Source organism: Amblyomma maculatum, chromosome 5 (genome assembly GCF_055883805.1).
Source record: "Amblyomma maculatum isolate TAMU_Amacu chromosome 5, ASM5588380v1, whole genome shotgun sequence".
Classification (NCBI taxonomy): domain Eukaryota; kingdom Metazoa; phylum Arthropoda; class Arachnida; order Ixodida; family Ixodidae; genus Amblyomma; species Amblyomma maculatum.
Window position 1 is genome coordinate 127,178,152 of NC_139348.1, and position 19,257 is coordinate 127,197,408.

General features: G+C 44.3%; 1 protein-coding gene and 1 pseudogene across 1 annotated transcript; both read right to left on the reverse strand.

Moving 5' to 3' along the window:
• Positions 1–4,680: 4,680 nt before the first annotated feature.
• Positions 4,681–6,341, reverse strand: LOC146189495 (retinoid isomerohydrolase-like). The gene has a single exon (XM_084605281.1). The coding sequence runs from the start codon at positions 6,339–6,341 to the stop codon at positions 4,794–4,796; it is 1,548 nt and encodes a 515-aa protein (XP_084461407.1). The 3' UTR covers positions 4,681–4,793.
• An 8,942-nt stretch (positions 6,342–15,283) lies between these two features.
• On the reverse strand, positions 15,284–17,171 carry LOC146189496 (beta,beta-carotene 15,15'-dioxygenase pseudogene; annotated as a pseudogene).
• Positions 17,172–19,257: the final 2,086 nt, after the last annotated feature.

Genomic DNA, 19,257 nt, shown 5'->3' on the forward strand with positions numbered 1-19,257 from the left:
TGTCGACGCAAATAAATAACCGTGTGTAGTAATGGCACTTGTTTGCCGAAATGTGACTTAGTTTAACATCTTGAAAAAAGCATGCGAGGCAATTGAAACCTCGCTCGCGCACACCGATGAAACTTAGAGAAAATCGAGGAAAAATTCCACAATAAGCGTGAAGTGTAAGAACCTGCCGAAAAGAAAGGAGTGCAAAGGTTTCTTGGATTATGCTTATAAGATCGGTGGTTTTTGAGCAAATTATCTGGCTTTACCGAAGTGTTCAATAGTCCTGTGAACGCAACAATCTCGCTTCAGTGAGAAGCGAGACAGAAAGAAACTTTCCGTAAAACCAACATTTGCAAGAGGAAAGCCACGAGTACTCGATAGTGTCAGTGAAGACAACGCAACTGAAGTTCATACCTGCTGAAGTACTTCGAACATAGGCGCCGGGCGTGTACGAGGGAATAACTGCTAGGTACGAGTCATCGCCAACGTAAGCTGTTCAGATTCAAAGGCAGGCCATCATCATCAGTATCATCAGCCTGACTATACCCACTGCAGGGCGAAGACCTCTCTCATATTTCTCCAAATAACACGCTTCTGTGCTAGCTGGATTCACTTCACTCCTGCGAACTTCTTAACCTCATCCGCCCACATAACTTTCTGTCGCCCCCTGCTACGCTTTCCTGCTCTTGGAATCCGGTTTGTTACCCTAAGCGACCATCGGTTATTCTCTCTTCGCACTACATATCCTGCCCATGCCTATTTGTTCTTCTTAATTTCCACTAGAATGTCAGTAACTGGAGGTATTTCCCTGACCCATTCTGCACGCTTCCTATCTCTTAATGTTACCCCCATCATTTTTCGTTCCATAGCCCTCTGCGTTGTCCTCAACTTAAGTAGAACTCTCTTGGTTAGCCTCCACACGTGTCTCACATTATAATGCTCCAAAACCACGTAACCCTGTGACATCCCAAGCAGATAAAATACATTGACATGAAAGGCTTTTGAAACACACTGGAACTTGGTTGGCTGCGTGTGCTGGAGTTTAGACGCGACTTGTACTAAAATAAACACCATTCAACCCCCTTGGATAATATTTAACTATTTCCTGTGACTTTTGGCTGGTGTATTGCACAACACATTATGGTAAGAGCTTGACGGTGTCACTAACACTGGTGGGTGTTCCAAAGAGCTTCAAATCAGGGCGTATAACAGAAAGCAAGAAATCATACAGGAGGCATTGTCACTTCTAACGAAAGTTTATTCTTATAGGCACTAAATATTCATCCTCAAAAAAGAACGAACAAAATCACAACCGAATTCACAAGGAGACAAACTTAACTTCTGAAGATCATATATCACATAATATCACAAACTAATCTCATGTGCTGCCCTTGAACCCACTGTTATCGAAAAGATACAGAGGACTTGCTGAAGCCCTCTTATTTTTCTTTAAAGTACAAGGAAGCCTTTTATATTGCAGATTTCAGTTAATTCATCCGGAGAGATGGTATATTTAATGTATGAAATACTCATGTGTGCTACATCGGCTTCGTTGTTGCATTCCGATTAAAAATTAGCTGAAAGTCACGAAGGTAATCATGTGCTTCGCATCCAGACGGATTGTTGTCTTCACTAATGTTAAGCTTTCACACAAGCACAAAGAAATACCTTTTAGTAGATACTGACACTTTTAAAACCGGCCGGAGTCTTTACCAGACTAACCTTTGTCTCCATAAATTACTCTGCTTTTACGAAACCCGTGACTTTCACTAATTGTACTGCAGGAGGAGTGGGGATTGTTTAACACCGCTTAAGCCTGAAACTATTGTGCACAGGAAAAGATTGAGGCGAAGAACAGCTCTCGGAATACACACCCCAAAAATGATAAAATGACGCTGCTTTATTTCTTTTGCTTCTGTGGGTTTCTGTATGATGTTTGTGATAGAATTCTTTACTAACTCTTTTTCTTTTGTTACTCCGGCTTCTAACGGATGCAGTGTACGCCGAAAATTCTTTGATGCTTTCAATGGCACCGGGATACCGACGGTTCCTCTCCGAAGTCTCAACAACGGCAACTCGGATCAATTCTGGAAGCCGGCGCGTAGGGGTTTAGCCAGAAAAACATGGATAAAACACAGAAGTCATCCCTAAGGGTGTCATGAAAGAAGAAAAGTTGGGTTTGTAGAAAATGTAGAAGACACAGTGGAATACTTGGTTTGGTTTTGTGAGGTTTAACGTCCCAAAGCGACTAAGGCTATGAGAGACGCCGTAGTGGAGGACTCCAGAGATTTCGACCACCTGGGGTTCTTTAACGTGCACTGACATCGCACAGCACACGGACGCCTCTTCGTTCCGCCTCCATCGAAACGCAGCCGCCGAGGTCGGGCTCGAACCCGGGTACTCCGGCACCGTAGTCGGGCGTTTTACCACTGCACCACCCCGGCGGAGCACAGTGGAATACTGTTCTTAAAAAAGTTAAGCAGCTACATTTCTGTGACTAGATTTCATGTCTGTGTTTCCGGGCGAACACCGTGTCGTTTAGTTATATGATGTAATTAGTGGGGCGCTAAATACTGGATATTAGTTTCCTGGTATAAACGATATGTTCGGGATTCTGAATTCTAGCGTCATCTAGCAGAGTCGTATATGAAATGAAATAGCTGCATACCAAAACCAGCTGGTGTAAAGTGATGCACCGATCTTGATTAAGTCAATATATGTCCAGCCTTCAGCGATTTCTGTCAATTGTGGGGAGTCGAGTTGGATACATTGAATGATAACCTTATTCCCATAACCGCGAGAAGGGTCTGTGCTTTCGATGATGGTAATGTTTTCTTGTAAAAGTTTTCCTGCTCTCACTTGAAAAGCAGTAGAGCGTATAAAACTAATGCGCTGCTTTTTTACATATTTGTAAGGCTGATGTTGAATGATGTAAACACTTTAGCTTCATTCACCTTCGATGCAACCATCGATGTCGGCTTTTTAGGGAAAGCTCTTAGTAGGTGCTCATTGGGAGGTTATATGACCGGTCACTCACTGCTCCACGAGTTATATAACGAGACAGCGCGATGTGCTCAAGTTGGCACGACCTACCAACTCGTGCAGCTCAAGTGTGATTAGAGGCTCAGTTTGGAATGGAATCCACCTGACCGCTTGGACATGAAGTCAAAGAGGCTGCGCGGGTACGCTTGTGCGGCGTTTCTTAAAGCGGGGCTGAATATCTATGTCGCAAGTTCTTTCGAATAATAAGAAAGCTTATGGCTATGTGCTAATTGTTGAATTTGAGATAACAAAAGTACGCACGAAGACGTTACTGATTATAGGCAATCAGTCAATCTAATGTTGGCGAAATGGCGTCCGAAAGTGCGATTTAAAGACAGAATGCGTCAACTTCGTCTCTTCATGCCTATAAAGACGCAATTTAAGTGTGACTCAAATATTTATTTTCGCATAAACAGTAGCGGAGGAATGTTCTGACGATTCTAATGATGGGGCATGACTTCACAGAGGAACAGGTGACTAGTTCTAGGAAAGTATGTAGTAGGTCTAAAGGTGGTCTTATTGTGCCATGTCTTATTAAAGAGGAAAACTCCTCGCTGACCAATGGCCTCATATGACGTCGCCCACCGACCTGTGGGTATGACAAAAACATAGGGAGCAACGTTGAGAGCTCGCTCAAAATCCCAGAAAGGCTTCTAATGTTTGTTTTATCATGCTGAGTGCTGTGATTACATTCGTCTCGAAGGATCATTGCGACTAGAAACTGGATTTAGCTAGTTTCAGGCTACCGTGCGCGCTTTTTCTGCGCTTTTTGAAGTTTCTAAGCATCAAAATAAGAATCAAATCGAAGATTATACAAATATTTTCCGATTTAAAATTGCCTTTTCGTCTTCTTCCTCCACATCTGAACTTCTTTGTCGGTATTAAATTGAGCACGAGGGCAGCCCATGTTTATTTGCTATCGTCATTGCAGAGTTACCTTATTTTTAGCGAAAGGCAGCTTTATGAACACGTTTCTCGGAGGCTTTCGTAATATCCGTGCCGTTCTTGGCTGCCGCCAAAACCATGTGACATGTGGCGAGATGCTGGGTGACGAATGTCCTTGGCGGAGGCCCGCCAAGGACTTGGGAAACAATATACTAAACTTTAATCACAGGATATTATGTTGGCCGCTAGACATAAAAAGGTGTTTCACTGTCGGTGGATTCCGTTGAGTGCTTTGCGTTGATAGCTCCATGCAACTGCTGCAGGGTCCGGAGCTATTATGCAGGGCTCATACGGTAATCGTATTGCCATTAAAAAGCTGTATCGGTGCAGCATATAACGGTACAAAAATATCGATTTCCTGTTATATATCGGGCGCGAAGAGACTTCATTGCACTTGAGAATGAAAACGCTTACCGTCGTTATCGCGATAGCTTTTCTTGTGCGCCATCGTTCTTTTACCTCGAGGTTGCGAAAATCTGCTAGGACGCTGAACGAACACTTTACACATGTCTCTTCTTTCTTTTTGATATTTGCGGCCGCGACGTTCGGGAGGGGGCATTTTTTGGTGTGTGCGACAACTCGACTGTTTTGACATAATTTTTTTAGAGGGATTATGGTTAGCAAAGAGGTGCTGACTAGATATATAACAGTGTAAACAAAAAAATACGAACAAATTTTATTATACAGTTTGATTATATACGGCGACACTTCTGTACAATATTTTCCGTTCACAAAAGCAATTCCTTGTGTGGAGCCCTCACCAATAAAGTGTAGGGGTTATATACAGGAAGACACATTAATTCAAAGTGAGTCATATTTCAGGCGCTTTTTTGCACCCGACCAACAGGCGTTTCAATAAACCAGCCATGAAAGTCCGCTGGGATCAAAGACGGGCAGTCAAACTCGGCCAAGGCTAGCTGTTCAAACCTTTTACCGTCTATAATAGCTAGGTTCAATTTCCTGTCGTCTTTTACACTGACAAGAGAACACAGGACGACGCCGTCATCTTCATCAACGGCATCTGGACGAGCGACGAAGACGGGCTCTGATGGATACCATCCTTCCTTCTCCCAACGCAGCCACTCACCCGTGGAGACGTCCAGCTTAGAAAGGAAAGGCCTGTTCTCCATTCCATCCAAATGGCTGACGTTGTAGCAGAACCGATATTCTTTCCCATTGTGGCTTTGGTTGACTCGTGGAAACTCACTACGAACTTTGTCATTTGCCAGTTCTTGAGGTTCTAAGTAGACCCGCTCACCCGGAGTCCGATTCAGAGGGAGCACGAAGCGGCGCATAAACCCAAGTTTCGACGGAACAGGATTCTTAGCTGTAAGATGCAGGCTCCTAATCAGGCTGTCATTTTCAAAGCAAACTAAATCCACCACAATCTCGTCTCCCCGTTCGAAGGCGTTAACATGGTGGAAAGTGAAGAATGCACCAGCCTCGAGAACGACGGGATGAAGCTCACCTGTCTTTTTGTCCATCACGTGAAAGCGTACATGTTTCTTCGAATCGAATTTCAGGGCGTCCATGAACGAAATGCCACCGAACAACCTGGATCTGAGAATTCCCGGTATACTAAATGTCAGAGACTGCTCTAGCACAACTATCCACTTCTCAGTCAGAGCGAAGCTATGAATGTAGGGCACTGACATAGGTGACTGGATAGGTATCTTTCCCACGACTCGGGCGCGGTCCAGCGAGCTCTTCCCGCTCTCTCTGCCTGGAGGAAAGTGAACAAGCACGAAGGAGGGCCGTCTACCCATCTGTGTGCCGATGTTGTACGTGGAGCCATCATCCGGGTCTTGATGGGGGTGCGCGGTCGCTGAGTGCACTGCAATCAGGTCCCTCATATTTTTCCTCTCCAGAGTCTCTAGCGTAGCAGGATCCACTCGGTGCATGTAAGGCGTCTCTGTCATTGCGTAGACCTCGTCTCCAACAGGCATCACGTTCACTAGGTCGTTGTCTGTTACATCCGGAGAGAAGAACGATGCCAGCCGCTCGAACAGGGTGGCACACGGGTCTGCATGCGCCAAAGTCCCAAATTCTGAGACGACAATTCTCTTTGCTCTCTGGTTGCGTACGTACGCCTGGCTCCGAAGAAAGCGATTGTGGTAGGATACTTGGCCATTTTCGATGTGGAATTGTCTAATAAGAGCGAGACCATCGAACACGTGGTTGTAGTGGTCGGGACCAACTGAGGACAGTCCTGGGCCATTTCGAAGAAGTCGCCCTTGCAGCCAAGCTGGCAGCTTGCCTTGTAGCACACCGAGGACGGGCTTCGACACCTCAGGATTGCAGGAGCGCCCGAAGAAAGACCTCAGATCAAGGCCTGTGGCCGACGACACGGTCTGACTCCCTTCCATTGCGCGCCGAACTCGCGGAGTGCGGAAAGAAACGTTCAAGAAGACGAGTTTATCAGCTGTGCGGCGACGTACTGTGCCTTAACAGGAACCATTCGTAAATAAGATAACTCCGTAGACTCACACGAGGACTTCGAAGCAGCCCACAGATTGCAGCAGCACTCAGAGCTGTGTTCATCGCTTATCGGTCCAGTGCTGTGCGGTCAGCTAGGGGCTTGTCTACAACAAGCGAGACGCGCACTATCAGTTTTTTCTCTGATCCATGGGGCAGCTAGGAGAGGTCACGTGTCATGCCAGTTTCATCGCCATTGATATGCCTGTCATTCCAGAGGCTGAACATCTTCCAATTCCTCCACGATATCCCATAAAATATGCGCTGGAGCAGACGCTATCTTTTATGACACTTTTTAGCTTGTACTATTTAGTGCAATACCATGCCTTACGTCCAGCTGCAGGCTATTGACATCTACTTCCCTAGAACTGCAATATTATGCTAGCGTAGGAGGTGCATGAGCATCAGTGCATACTCAGACGGGACAGCAAACTGTTTACGCTGCCCTATGCAGTCAGTACGTAGCATAGAACAGTCGTGCTGCATGTAATCTTTACATGCTTTCTTGTTCTTTATGCCAACGTACTGCAAATACCGACTAGGCTACCTAGGAGTTTGCCAAGATGTTTTGTTCTGCGTGCCCTGTGATTTATCAAGTGCTACGTAGACACGACATATAGCGGTAAAAAATGAATAACATTGCCAAAAAGCGTTTTCACGTGATGTTCCTTGGTACAGCAGGCAACGCGAAGGATAATCGAACTCTTGGTCTGTGCTTCATTAAACGGGTATTTGAGTGCGGCTTGAGAGATCTCTGCAATATCTTTAATTGGCGACACAGTAATCTTACTACTGACTGCTTTCGTTATCCTTCGGCATTGCTAGCACTATAGAAAACAGAAGCGAGAGTTGAACGGCAGAATGTGCAACCAAGATATCTTTCTGCCACGCGTAATTATGTTTCGCACTTATATCATGCTTTTCTTCATCCCTAATGTAGTACATGAATAGTGCGAGAGCAGCCTAAACACTCGAACTTAGTGGGAGGCTGTCAAAGACCACGAGTCACCATTTGACCCATGTATCAGGCAATAAATTCTGTGGTGGTCGGCTCTCTATTGTGAAATCCATTATCAATTTCAGAGCGGATTCAGTGCACTGGTTCGGGGTCACCCAAGTACAGGGTGACCCAGCATGAAACCACTCATTCCGCAATTTACTCTATGGTCGATGGTCATCTTTTCTGGAGAAAAGAGTGGCACCAGGTCGGAAAATACATGCAGTGGTATTAAATAACGCTACTGAATATGAAAAATGAAAAACAATAAAAAAACTGAGCGACAGCCGAGATCTGCACATTCGTCCTCATGCACCACACACCAGTATTCTAACAACTATTCCACTCAATGTTTTTCAGGACAGCTTATATTAGATTTAAACAATCTTCCATGTATATGAACTATGTCCATATTTATCATGAAAAACGGCGGACCAATGGCACATCATGTGGGACTGTGCTAGGTTTCCGACCGAAGCGGCATCCAGGACATACCCGCCGGAACTTCAAAGTGCTGTGCAAAATACAGACAAGGACATTCAACTATGGGCCGTCCAGCAGGCCCAGGGTGCGCTCGAAAAGCACAAGCCTCACAACCCACCACAAACAGGCCAAATGAGGTAGTGCAGAGACCCCGGGTCGATGCTTGGCCAGCGTCACGACGCTTTAACCCGTCGTTTGCCGGCTCCTTAATAAGTTATACATACATATGAATATCCTAGTCATGCACAAATGGCATATTCTTTGGCAGATTTTGCTCTGCAAACATGAACCTTATTGACCCAAAGGTGCACCAGCCTTTCGGGTTTGGACCGCGCAGACGCATCGGTCAAAGGCTGATACTCATTGAACTTGCTTCCGTCACCACGAAAGTGCTGCGTCACTTCCGGATCACCCTGGGACCATCTAAAAAGGTAAATAGTTGCTTTTTAAATATGTAGAGAGAGCCTGTAAAAGGGCGCGTCTTATTCTTCGAAGTGCAAAACAAAGCAAAGCAAAATATAATTCAGCGGTTAGGAGTTTTTGATAGGAAACAAATTGCTAGAAGGTAAGCATTTCAAAAGGAGTCGAACAATATGGCCGCGGCAGCCGCGTTTGCTGCAGTACAGCTTGCATACTTAATGCTAGTGAATAAGAGAGTAATTACTCGCTGACATTCACCCAAGCGCAGCCATGTTGGTGGTAGCTGCCATATTGACTGAGGCACAATTACAAGTTGGCAGAGATTGGCAGAGATGGGTGGAGTCCTTAGTTTTAAGTGGCAGTGTTAAGGTGCCGTCGCCTCTGCTTTATTCACCAGGACCAGCAGTCGTATATTTACGAACAGAACTGTACAGATACTTAGACCTGTGATGAGGGGCAGCAGATGGGTAAAAGGTTTGTTTCGTGTTTCGTGGTACGTAACATTACAACTTATAGGCAGTGAGGGAACTTCGATCCCGTTGGTAATGAGTAGTGTAGAAACGGTATAGGCGAGGTGTCTGTAAGTGTGGACTGATGTTGGCACCAGAACATTGTGGATATTTCATTTCGAATTCATTTGGTTACTTCACATTGTTCACTGCTATTTGATAAGGTGCGATACCTTGTAGTGCCGAAGGGAAGAGGCCTTGCTAAAGACAAGTCGCCAATCTGGCTTCACTACTGACAGCGGATCGCAGTAGTAAAGCAGCAAGTTAGGCGAATTAGTGTTGGCTCATGACCGGAACAGTACAACTGCACTAAATATCAAACCAGGACAGGAAGAGCTGGACATACGCCGGAAACCTTGCCTATTCTTCTTGTTCTTGGGTCTGTGTTGCATGTAGTTGTCTCCTTCCAGTCAGGCAGCTTATCAGGGCCAGCAGTAAATGGCTGGGCCCGTTATCAAAGTGAAGTCCGGATAGATTGCTTTTCCAGAACAGGTACCTTGCTGCTATCGTCTGATACTGTCCCCACGAGAAAACAAAATCCTGATTGTTCCTTACAAAATACGGCTTCAGCATCCTATGGCGTGAAGTGCATGCGTGCGATTAATTGTGAGGGGTGGTATTCGGGTTAGGTTAAATGGAATATCTGTGTTTGATTATGGTTTATTATGTCCAGAGGGCTATGTTGTTGCCTGGACATAGGCTGTTATCTCAGGAGGTTGGTTTGGCTTGCACTATGTGGCATCGGCTTTACACATGCTCTAGCAAGCACCTGGGCTTGGAGAGTTTTCAGTGCAGTTTATTGGCCAGGAGGGTGAGCAAGCTGATATTTTGTTGCTGACAATAAAACGAACGCATATATTGCATTGCGTGAGGTTGAATGAAATTCATTGAAGTCAATCTGTTGATGAATTATTTCGCTGATTCTTTCACATTGTGCTCAATACATTATTTTCCTTTATCATATAGAGCTGGATGTGGAGCTCGACACGTAATCATTCCTGGCTGTGCCAAAAGAGGCAGTGCGGACACTACTGCTCAGGATCAAGAGCGGCCAGTGATTCTTAGCCTTGTCCATACTTGAAGGAATTTCGCTAAAAGAATAAGAAAAGATTTCTGATTTATTCTTTTGAATTCCATGTAAACATACATTTAGCCTAACACTATTTCAGCATTCTGTCATCGGGCATCTCTATTGGCTGTAAGTTCGAATTGAAGTAAACAAATTTTTATATTTAGGAGAGCGCATTCATATTAAACACAACACTCAAAGGCAAAAATAGCGAATATTAAATCTAGGATGGTTATCGCACACGACCACTCAGAGGTTATTCACTTTGCCTTCCAGTTTATGTATCGCCTCTTAGTTCTAAAATGTTTTCCACGCGTATTGTCTATCCCGTGAGTACACTAAGTGTTGTGAAACCTACTCGTGGTGACGAGTATTTGGGTTTTATAGACAATAGATCATGCAAGAATGCTTCCTTCACACAATGTTAGTGGCTACCCAGCGGTCAGTGCATTTGAAAACACCTTGTAAGCACTAAGGCGCTTCACAGTGGCTTCGCCGACGTTTCTAGAATGTATAAGTTCTTATTTCTTCAAGCACCGAGAGAAGCAAAAAGCAGCTTGGGGACACCAATCTAAGGTCGAGAAAAAAGTCAGTAATCAGAGCATTGAATTGACCTTACTTGAATGTCACCGAGGTTGACATGAAGCCGAAGAAACCTGGAAATGGAGACTTTTGAGATCTCCTTAATATTACGTTGTCTGTTTTATTACAAGAAACCAGTTTTTAGATGGTCGTTACCCTTTCGGGCATGTTCGATCTTTTTGGCATGCACCCGAAGTTTAAGTGTATTTTCGTGAAGGATGAGCTGATAATTTTTTCTTCTCTTTGCCTAAGAGTGTGTGCTTTACAAAAACAATAGAAGTGCTAGTTGTAGTTCTAGTATATGTAGAAGGCACCTTTGTAGTAACAATGCTAAAGAATACTAGTCAGCAGCTGGTTTATTTTTCGTTTTGAGAAAAGGAACACAATGCAACAATCTTTATTTAGACCTTGGCAGTCTATGCCTCTCCGGAATTAAGCTTTCGACAATTATCGCTACACTCCCATTTGGTTGCTGCAACTTCATTAGCAGAATAATATTTCGCCACAGTGCCTGCAATTTTTCTAGGAACACGTGATTCCTTGTCGCGCAGAGTGCAATAAATCTACCCCAAAGAGCAAACTAACGAAAAGCAGAACATTTAACGTTTGATTGCATTGCTCTTTCTTCCCGCTCCACGCCTTCTAGTACTCGCTATCGCCAGTGCGACCTTTCTTGCAATTCCCCGCCACACCCTGACGAATTGTCTGCAGGTACGCGCCACTTCTTTGAATTAGAACAAAAAAGAACTGGAAAGCATTTTGAGATAACGAGATCCGCTTATTTGCTGCTGTTAAAGCGAATCAAGGCAATAGATGAACATTCCTGGAAGGCCCCGTAAAAAGAAAGGTTCTGACCGCGTTCAATCAATTGTTATCTGTAGTTGGACAGTGGTGTAGGTACTAGCGGCTTGAACATTTTATCTGCGTGGCAAAAAAGTCTCGGTTTCATGTAGAATTTTTCCTGAGAAATATACTTATGTTGCACAGGTGGCACTTAATAAGCGCAGGAAGTCGGTAGAGAGCGTCAGAACGTTGTAAAAAGAGAATTTAAATGCTGCTGTATTTTTTTTATGTTTACGTGGAGAGGCATCAAATATTTGAAAAAGAATGATGGTTGATGTACGTGTTGTAACTAAAAATGTAAAAAAAAAATGTAAAACTTGAAATGAATTCAGTTCTGGGAAGGAAAAAGTTTTCATACCTGCTTTCTTAAAAAGAAATACTAGTTCACAACCTAAACGATTGAAAGCAATGTCATGAAAAATTGACGCTGTGCAGTGCCTCACCGCAGTGAAGAAAAATGGTGGCTTCAGCAAATTTTCGCATGATGAGGGTCGAGTTAGCATAAACAAATTTTTTGTACGCTGGTCTCCTGGAATGTTATATTTTTGTTCAGTGGCTTTGTACGCTCATCACTGAACTGCGCTCAGTTGTTTAAATGATGTAGACGAAAAGGCGGCATAGATTTGGCTTAATCGGATGCTACTGCCGTCAGCGATTGGATGCTACATACATCTGCTTGCCATGAAGTGGACGGCTTTAGATGCTCAGCAGACTCCTAAGTCACTGTAATAAAACAGTTTAACTTTATGTGGAAAAATTTCCGGTTCTTTCCGTTCTTGTGAGTAATGAAAAAGTCCGCCCCACTATTCGCACAGATTATTTTTAGGTGTGTCCACTTCTAACACATTATTTATCGAACACATTGGTATCGAAAACATTGCTTTGTTTCTGCGATTTGATTCCTGTCAAATATAATCCCGTCTTGAGGGTTTTAACCATGCTCTGTACTCCCAACCAACATACTCGGCGCCTTGATGCTCTTCATCTTAGGATGCGCAGACAGGAAAGTAATTTTATACGTTGTACTTCGAGCTTGTTATTGCTCTCCTTAATGTGATAAGAAGGCTTAAATTTTATGTGCAACAAAGTTCAGTTTGTTCACATCAGTTCACGTTGTTGCAAATTGCCTTCACTAGAGTGTGTTAGATGAGGCGTGTGGGATGCAAGAAGCCTTCAAGTTGAACATTTACTCTCTAGCGCACAGTCCTTGTGGAAGAAGAACAGTCAAAACTTTACCTCAGTTGTTCTCAAAATAATGAAAAACCTTAAAAGAAAGACTTTAGCTTTCTCACCTCTTGCGCACGCTTAGAACAGCTGCCAGAAAAAACAACAGCACCATTTTCTTGCTTTCATCTTTCCGGCAACTTATTTCCATAATTGCGAAGTGCGGTCTTCCCGTCTTCGATAGGGAAAGAAGCGGAGCCCGAAACGCTAGAAATTCTGTGCACGCGGGTGCCTCAGACTGGCGGTAAGATGCACAAGGAAGCTGAAGCCAGATAGTGCGGCGCTTTCCGATGGCCTGCATTAATTCTTCTGCCCTTTCATAAAACGCGACCAGTGTGCTTCCGGTACGATTAGCACTCCTCTTATGCGTTATAGCAGAAGGATTGAAGAGAAAGAGTACGTGTGTCACGCAATGAATGTGTAGGGAAAAGCAGTGTAACAACATAAAATAACGGAGGGAGCCAGGCATGGTGAGCTTCATTAAGCACATGGGAATCACAGTATGTTAACTTATCCTTTCAATCGCAACTAAGTTGAACCGCTAGGCGCTAAGACTTCAAGTGTTAGCCTTCTTTTCACCCTACTGATGATCATATGATATGATGATTTAGGGATTGACACTATAGGGAGGATCTCGATTTCATAAAATGAAGTAGGGGTTGCGGGGAAGGCACCATTTTTTTTTCTGCGTGCATGGTTTGTGTATTTAATTTTTTCACACACAGAGAGAAATAGGCCCTGCATAGACTTTTTAGGAGCGACGCATGATTTGAAAGTTTCTATATACTTGGCCAGTACTTGAAATTGTTTAAAACGTGATCGTTTTCTAAATTCTGTTTAACTTAGTTAGCTTCCCTTTAATCTATGGCGCTTGCCTTATTATAGTTATGGCGCTTATTGTTTTTTTGTGCTTTGTTGTTCTCTTTGCACACTGGCGCAAACTCAACGGGCCTCTTTAGTTTAAACACGCCCCTCCTCCTTGATTGCTGTCATATCCTCGAGCGCAATGCGGCAATCGATAAGATATAATCGCGCGAGACGAAATATTGGGCATTGTATGCGATCCTAAAATTTCAACTCTTCGAGAATAAAGGCATATGCCTTCATGAGCTTCAGGCCAACCGTTCAAGGAATACCTATTGTATTTTTTTTCGCACTAAGGTACTAAACTATAGTTTGTGTCAGGAGGGCAAAAAAAAAAGACAAAATACGAGAATATGAGTTACTATATAAGACCTACTTAATGACGTTACACGAGTGGTGCCAAGAAAGCAGCTGCAATATTTATAAAGCAAAAGCAAAGCGAACACAACTAACTAGAAACATTTCCTCGCTCGTTCATCCTAGTGTTAAAACGAAAACTTAAATATATGTACTTTATAACAGCTGCTGTTACTAATGACTTAGGAGTTCAAAATAGAAAATAGCACTCGTGTTCTATTTTCGACGCTATTAAAGCGCTTAAGTCATTCATGAAATCAAAATGGTGGCAGGATACGTGTAGTGCGGGTCTCGTAGCATAAATATTGCTTTACGACAGTCTGTAATTAAAATCTCAACCCTAAGGTAAAAAGTAATTTGCAGGGTGTCAAATTTGCGCTTCAATTCGGAGAATGTCGAGCCCCAGTTTGCGTCTGTTTGCCCACGACATAGCGACATAATTCACTCGCTGTCAATTTGACACTATTTTATTATTGCAGTTTTAATAATTGGGGAAATCGTATGCATGACAAAAATTCACGAATGTTTATTCATTCTCTTTTTTATTCATTCCGTACATTCTGAAATGCATTCACGCTTCTAACATAATTCCCAAGATTTCAATTTTTGAAAGACTACGTTGCCAGTGGGAAATTGAATGGGCCGTTTCTGTTTGCTTAATTCATATAGGTTATGTTTTTACCTGTGCTTGGTGAAGAAAGGAACAAACAACCGTCTTACCGAAGATAGTTAAATATATTTGCTTTGCGATTAAATTGAGTCTATATTCACGTACTATCCTGTATTACCGCCAGTAATATCGCTAGTTATCGCCCAACCTCCGCCACTCAAAATTCATGGAAAACGTGGGGTGAGCCATGTCTCAGGGACAGAAAATAAATCGAACAAGGCACGCATTTTTTGTTTGCCTCGAGCATGGTTTGAGGAGAGACACACTCAACTTTAATCACGGGATGCTATATTGACCGCAAGGCTCTTAAAACGATCTTTCACTGTCGGGGGAATCCCCAGCACGTGTCGTGCATGGGCAACTCTACGCAAAGTTAACTTGGACCGGTGCTATTATGCAGGGATAGCCCGGTAATCGAACTGCCACACATTACTGTATCGGCGCTGCATAGCGCGGCACAAAAAGATCGAACTTCTTTTCCATGTCGATCTCTAATACACTTCCTCGCACTTGAGAATAAATGCTTACCTTCTTTATCGAGGTCGTTTTTCTTCAGCGCCGCCTTAAGGTCACCTCGATGTCGCGAAAATAGGTTAGGATGCTTGAACAAAACAGTCTTTCAATCTCTTCTTTTTTTTTTCTTTTTGTTGTCATGACGTTAGGGGAGGGGGGAGCATTTTTGCAAATTGCGAAAAACGTTTTTTTCGTTCCATTCGGGTGGGCGACAACTGAACGGTTCGGACACAATCAAAACGTTTTTTTGGCAGGTGTTTTGGCTGGTGGTGGTAACTTGGGATATAACGGTAGGACGAACAAAAACAATACGAATAAAATTTATTAATACAATTTGAATTAATTGAGCGCGACTTCTGTACCCGATTTTTCGTTCACACAAAAACTCCTTACTGAGAAGCCATTGCAGTTAGCAATAATGTCTAGGGGTTATATAAAGAAGACACCTTAAAATAAAGTAAGACAAATTTCAGACGCTTTTTTACACCTGATCTACCGGCTTCTCAATAAACCATCCGTGAAAGTCCGCTGGGATCGAAGACGGGCAATCAAACTCGGCTAACGCTACCTGTTCAAAGCTTTTACCGTCTATGATAGCCAGGATCAACTTCCTGTCGTCCTTCGCGCTGACAAGAGAAGAGAGGAGGACGCCATCATCTTCATCAACGGCGCCTGGCCGAGCTACAAAGACGGGTTCTGATGGATACCATCCTTCCATCTCCCAACGCTGCCAGTTACCAGTGGAGACGTCCAGCTTGGAAAGGAAAGGCCTCTGCTCCTCTCCATCCACATGACTGACGTTGTAGCAGAACCGATATTCTTTCCCATTGCGGCTTTGGTTGACTCGGGGAAGGTCACCACGAAGCTTGCCATTTGCCAATTCTTGAGGTTCTAAGTAGACCCGCTCGCCCGGAGCTCGATTCAGAGGGAGCACGAAGCGGCGCATCAACCCAAGGTTTGACGGAAGAGGATTCTTTGCAGTAAGATCCAGGTTCCTAATGATGCTGTCATCTTCAAAGCAAGCAACATCCACCACAATCTCGTCTCCCCGTTCGAAGGCGTTGATATGGTGGAAAGTGAAGAACGCACGAGCCTCGAGAACGACGGGATGAAGCTCACCTGTCTTTTTGTCCATCACATGGAAGCGTACATGTTTCTTCGAATCGAATTTCAGGGCGTTCATGAACGGAATTCCACCGAAGAAGCTGGATCTAAGAATTGTCGGTACGCTAAATGTGAGGGACTGCTCTAACACGACGACCCACTGCTCTGTCAGCGCGAAGCTGTGAATGTAGGGCACCGACATGCGTGACTGGACAGGTATCTTGCCCACGACTTGGACGTGGTCCACAGAGCTCTTCCCGCTCTCTCCGCCAGGAGGAAAGCGAATAAGCACGAAGGAGGGCCGTCTACCCATCTGCGTGCCAATGTTGTACGTGGAGCCATCATCTGGGTCTTGATGAGGGTGCGCGGTGGCTGTGTGCACGGCAATCAGGTCCCTCAAATTTTTCCTCTCCAGAGTCTCCAGAGTAGCGGGATCCACTCGGTGCATGTAAGGCGTCTCTGTCATTGCGTAGACCTCATCTCCAATGGGCATGACATTCACTAGGTCGTTGTCCGTTACATCCGGAGAAAAGAATGATGCCAGCCGCTCGAACACGGTCGCACACGGGTCTGCATGCGCCAATGTTCCAAATTCTGAGACGACGATTCTCTTCGCTCTTTGGTTGCGTACATATGCCTGGCTCCGAAGAAAGCGATTCCGGTAGGAGACTTGGCCGTTTTCGATATGGAACTGCCTAACAAGAGCGAGACCATCGAATACGTGGTTGTAGTGGTCGGGACCAATTGAGGACAGTCCTGGGCCATTTCGCAAAAGTCTTCCTTGCAGCCAACCTGGAAGCGTTCCTTGTAGCGCACCGATGACTGGCTCCGATACTTCAGGATCACAGGAGCGCCCATAGAAAGACCTTAAATCAAGGCCTGCAGCCGACGAAATGGTCTGACTAGCTTCCATTTTAGCGCCGAGCTCGCGGAGTGCGGAAGGTAACGTTCAGGGACGCGAATATCAACTCCGTGGCAGCGTACTGTGCTCTAACAGGCACAATGTATAAATAAGATAAGGCCGAGGTCTCCCACGGTGACTTTGAAGCCACCCTTAGCTTGCAGCAGCACTCAGAGGTGTGTACCTCGTTTATTGGTCCACTACTCTGTGTCCAGCGAAGGGCTTGTCTAAAACAAGCGAGACGCGTACTATCAGTCTCTCTCTCGCCCGTAGGGCTGCTTGGCGAGGCCACGTGTCAAGTGACGAGCTTCATCGCCATTGATATGCCTATCATTCCCGCGGCCTTGAACCTCTCTCGTTTCCTCCATGATATGACATGAAATATGTGCTGAAGCAGAGGCGTCTTTTAATGGTCTTTTTGGGCTTATACTATTTACTGCACTACCATGTCTTACGTCCAGCCGCAGGCTAGTGACAACTACTTCACTGCAACCTGCCCTATTGCGCAAGCGTGGGAGGTGCATGAGCATCAGTGCATACTTAGACGGGGCAGCAAACGTTTACACTGCTCTCTTTGGCCCCTAGTTACCATAGAAACAGCTGTGCTGCAAGTAATATTTAAATGTGTTTTTGTTTCGTATGTCAGCGTACCGTACATACCGACTCGACTACATAGGCGTTTGCCAACATGTTTTGTTCTGCGTGCCGTGTGATTTATCAAGAGCCAGGTGGACACTATATATAGCGTTAAAAAAATGAATAACCTCGCCAAAGAGCGTTCTCACGCGGTGTTACTTGATAACAGGCAACGCGAAGGGTAATCGAACTCTTGGTCTGTGCTTCATCAAACGGATATTGGAGTGCGGTTTTGAGATACCTCTGCATATCTTTCATTGGCCGCGCAGTATATCTTACTGCTGACTGCTTCCGTTAGCCTTCGGCATTGCAACCGGTACAAAAAAAAGAAGAGTTGAATGCCAGATTGTTGAACGAAAGCATCTTTCTGTCACGCGGATTTGTGTTTCGAGCTTATATCTTGTTTTACTTGATCCCTAATGTAGTACTTGAATAAACAGTACGAGGACCTCAGCGCTCGAACTCAGCGGGAGGGTGCCAAAGAACAATAGTCATCATTTGACCCATGTAGCAGACAGTAAATGCTGGGATGGTCGGCTCACTACTGAAAAAGCCTTTATCAATTCCATGCCGGATTCTGTAGTACAGGCTGACCCGGCATGAAAATGTGTGGAGCTCTGATTCTGCAATATACTCTGTGGTCGGTGGCCATTGTTTCTAGAGAAAAGAGCAGCGCCGGGCGGTGAAATTCATGCAGAGGAATAAAATAACACCACGAAGTATAAAAATTAAAAAGTAATCAATCTCTGAGCGGCAGCCGCAATTTGAACATTAAACCTCACCCACCACACCCCGTCACTATAACAACTATTCCGCGACATTTTTTTCCAACGCTGTATTTATTAGACTTAAACAATGTTCAATGTACATGAACTATGTCCAGAGTATTATGAAAAACAGCATCTGATCAACGCAATGCAAAATAAGGCGCACCAACTAAACAAAACATAAACTATAGGCAAGCAGAGCATAGCTGTAAAAGTGACTGCCGCTTTGGTTCGAACTCAATTATTGCATACAACTACCTTAAATGAACAACCCATCCTACATAAGGCGCCCATGCGTTGTACGATGTCAGAGCACGTTAAAGAACCCCAGGTGGTCGAAATGTCCGGAGTCCTCCACTACGGCGACTCTCATAGCCTGAGTCGCTTTGGGAGGTTAAACCCCACAAACCAACGAAACCAACCATTAATTGTTCTTGGCCGAAATAACAGATTCACAATGTCGGTCTGTCATGCACGGCGTTTTCCAGAAGCTGTGTAATTCATTCAGAAGGAACACCGTCTTAAGGCTCATCCACAAATTTTTATGCAGTAAGATATTGCATAGTGTGCAGTGTCATATTCATACTTTTTTAAACGTTCTTTGCATACCATCCTTGCTGTCAATAAACAATGCTCAATGCATTCTGGAGAATCAGACAACCAAAAATATACCGCAGCTGTAAACATGCAATGCATTTCTTTTCTAACCCCGTTTTTTTAAAAAGAAGAACCTTAGTACGAAGCTTATAAAAATGTCTTCGTATAATGTGGGAGAGGAATTGTTCGCACTCTGTGGGCACATCATGTCCCACTAAACCAACATACAAAGAAAGGGAGATGGTTGCAGGGAAGGGCGTGAAAATTAAGT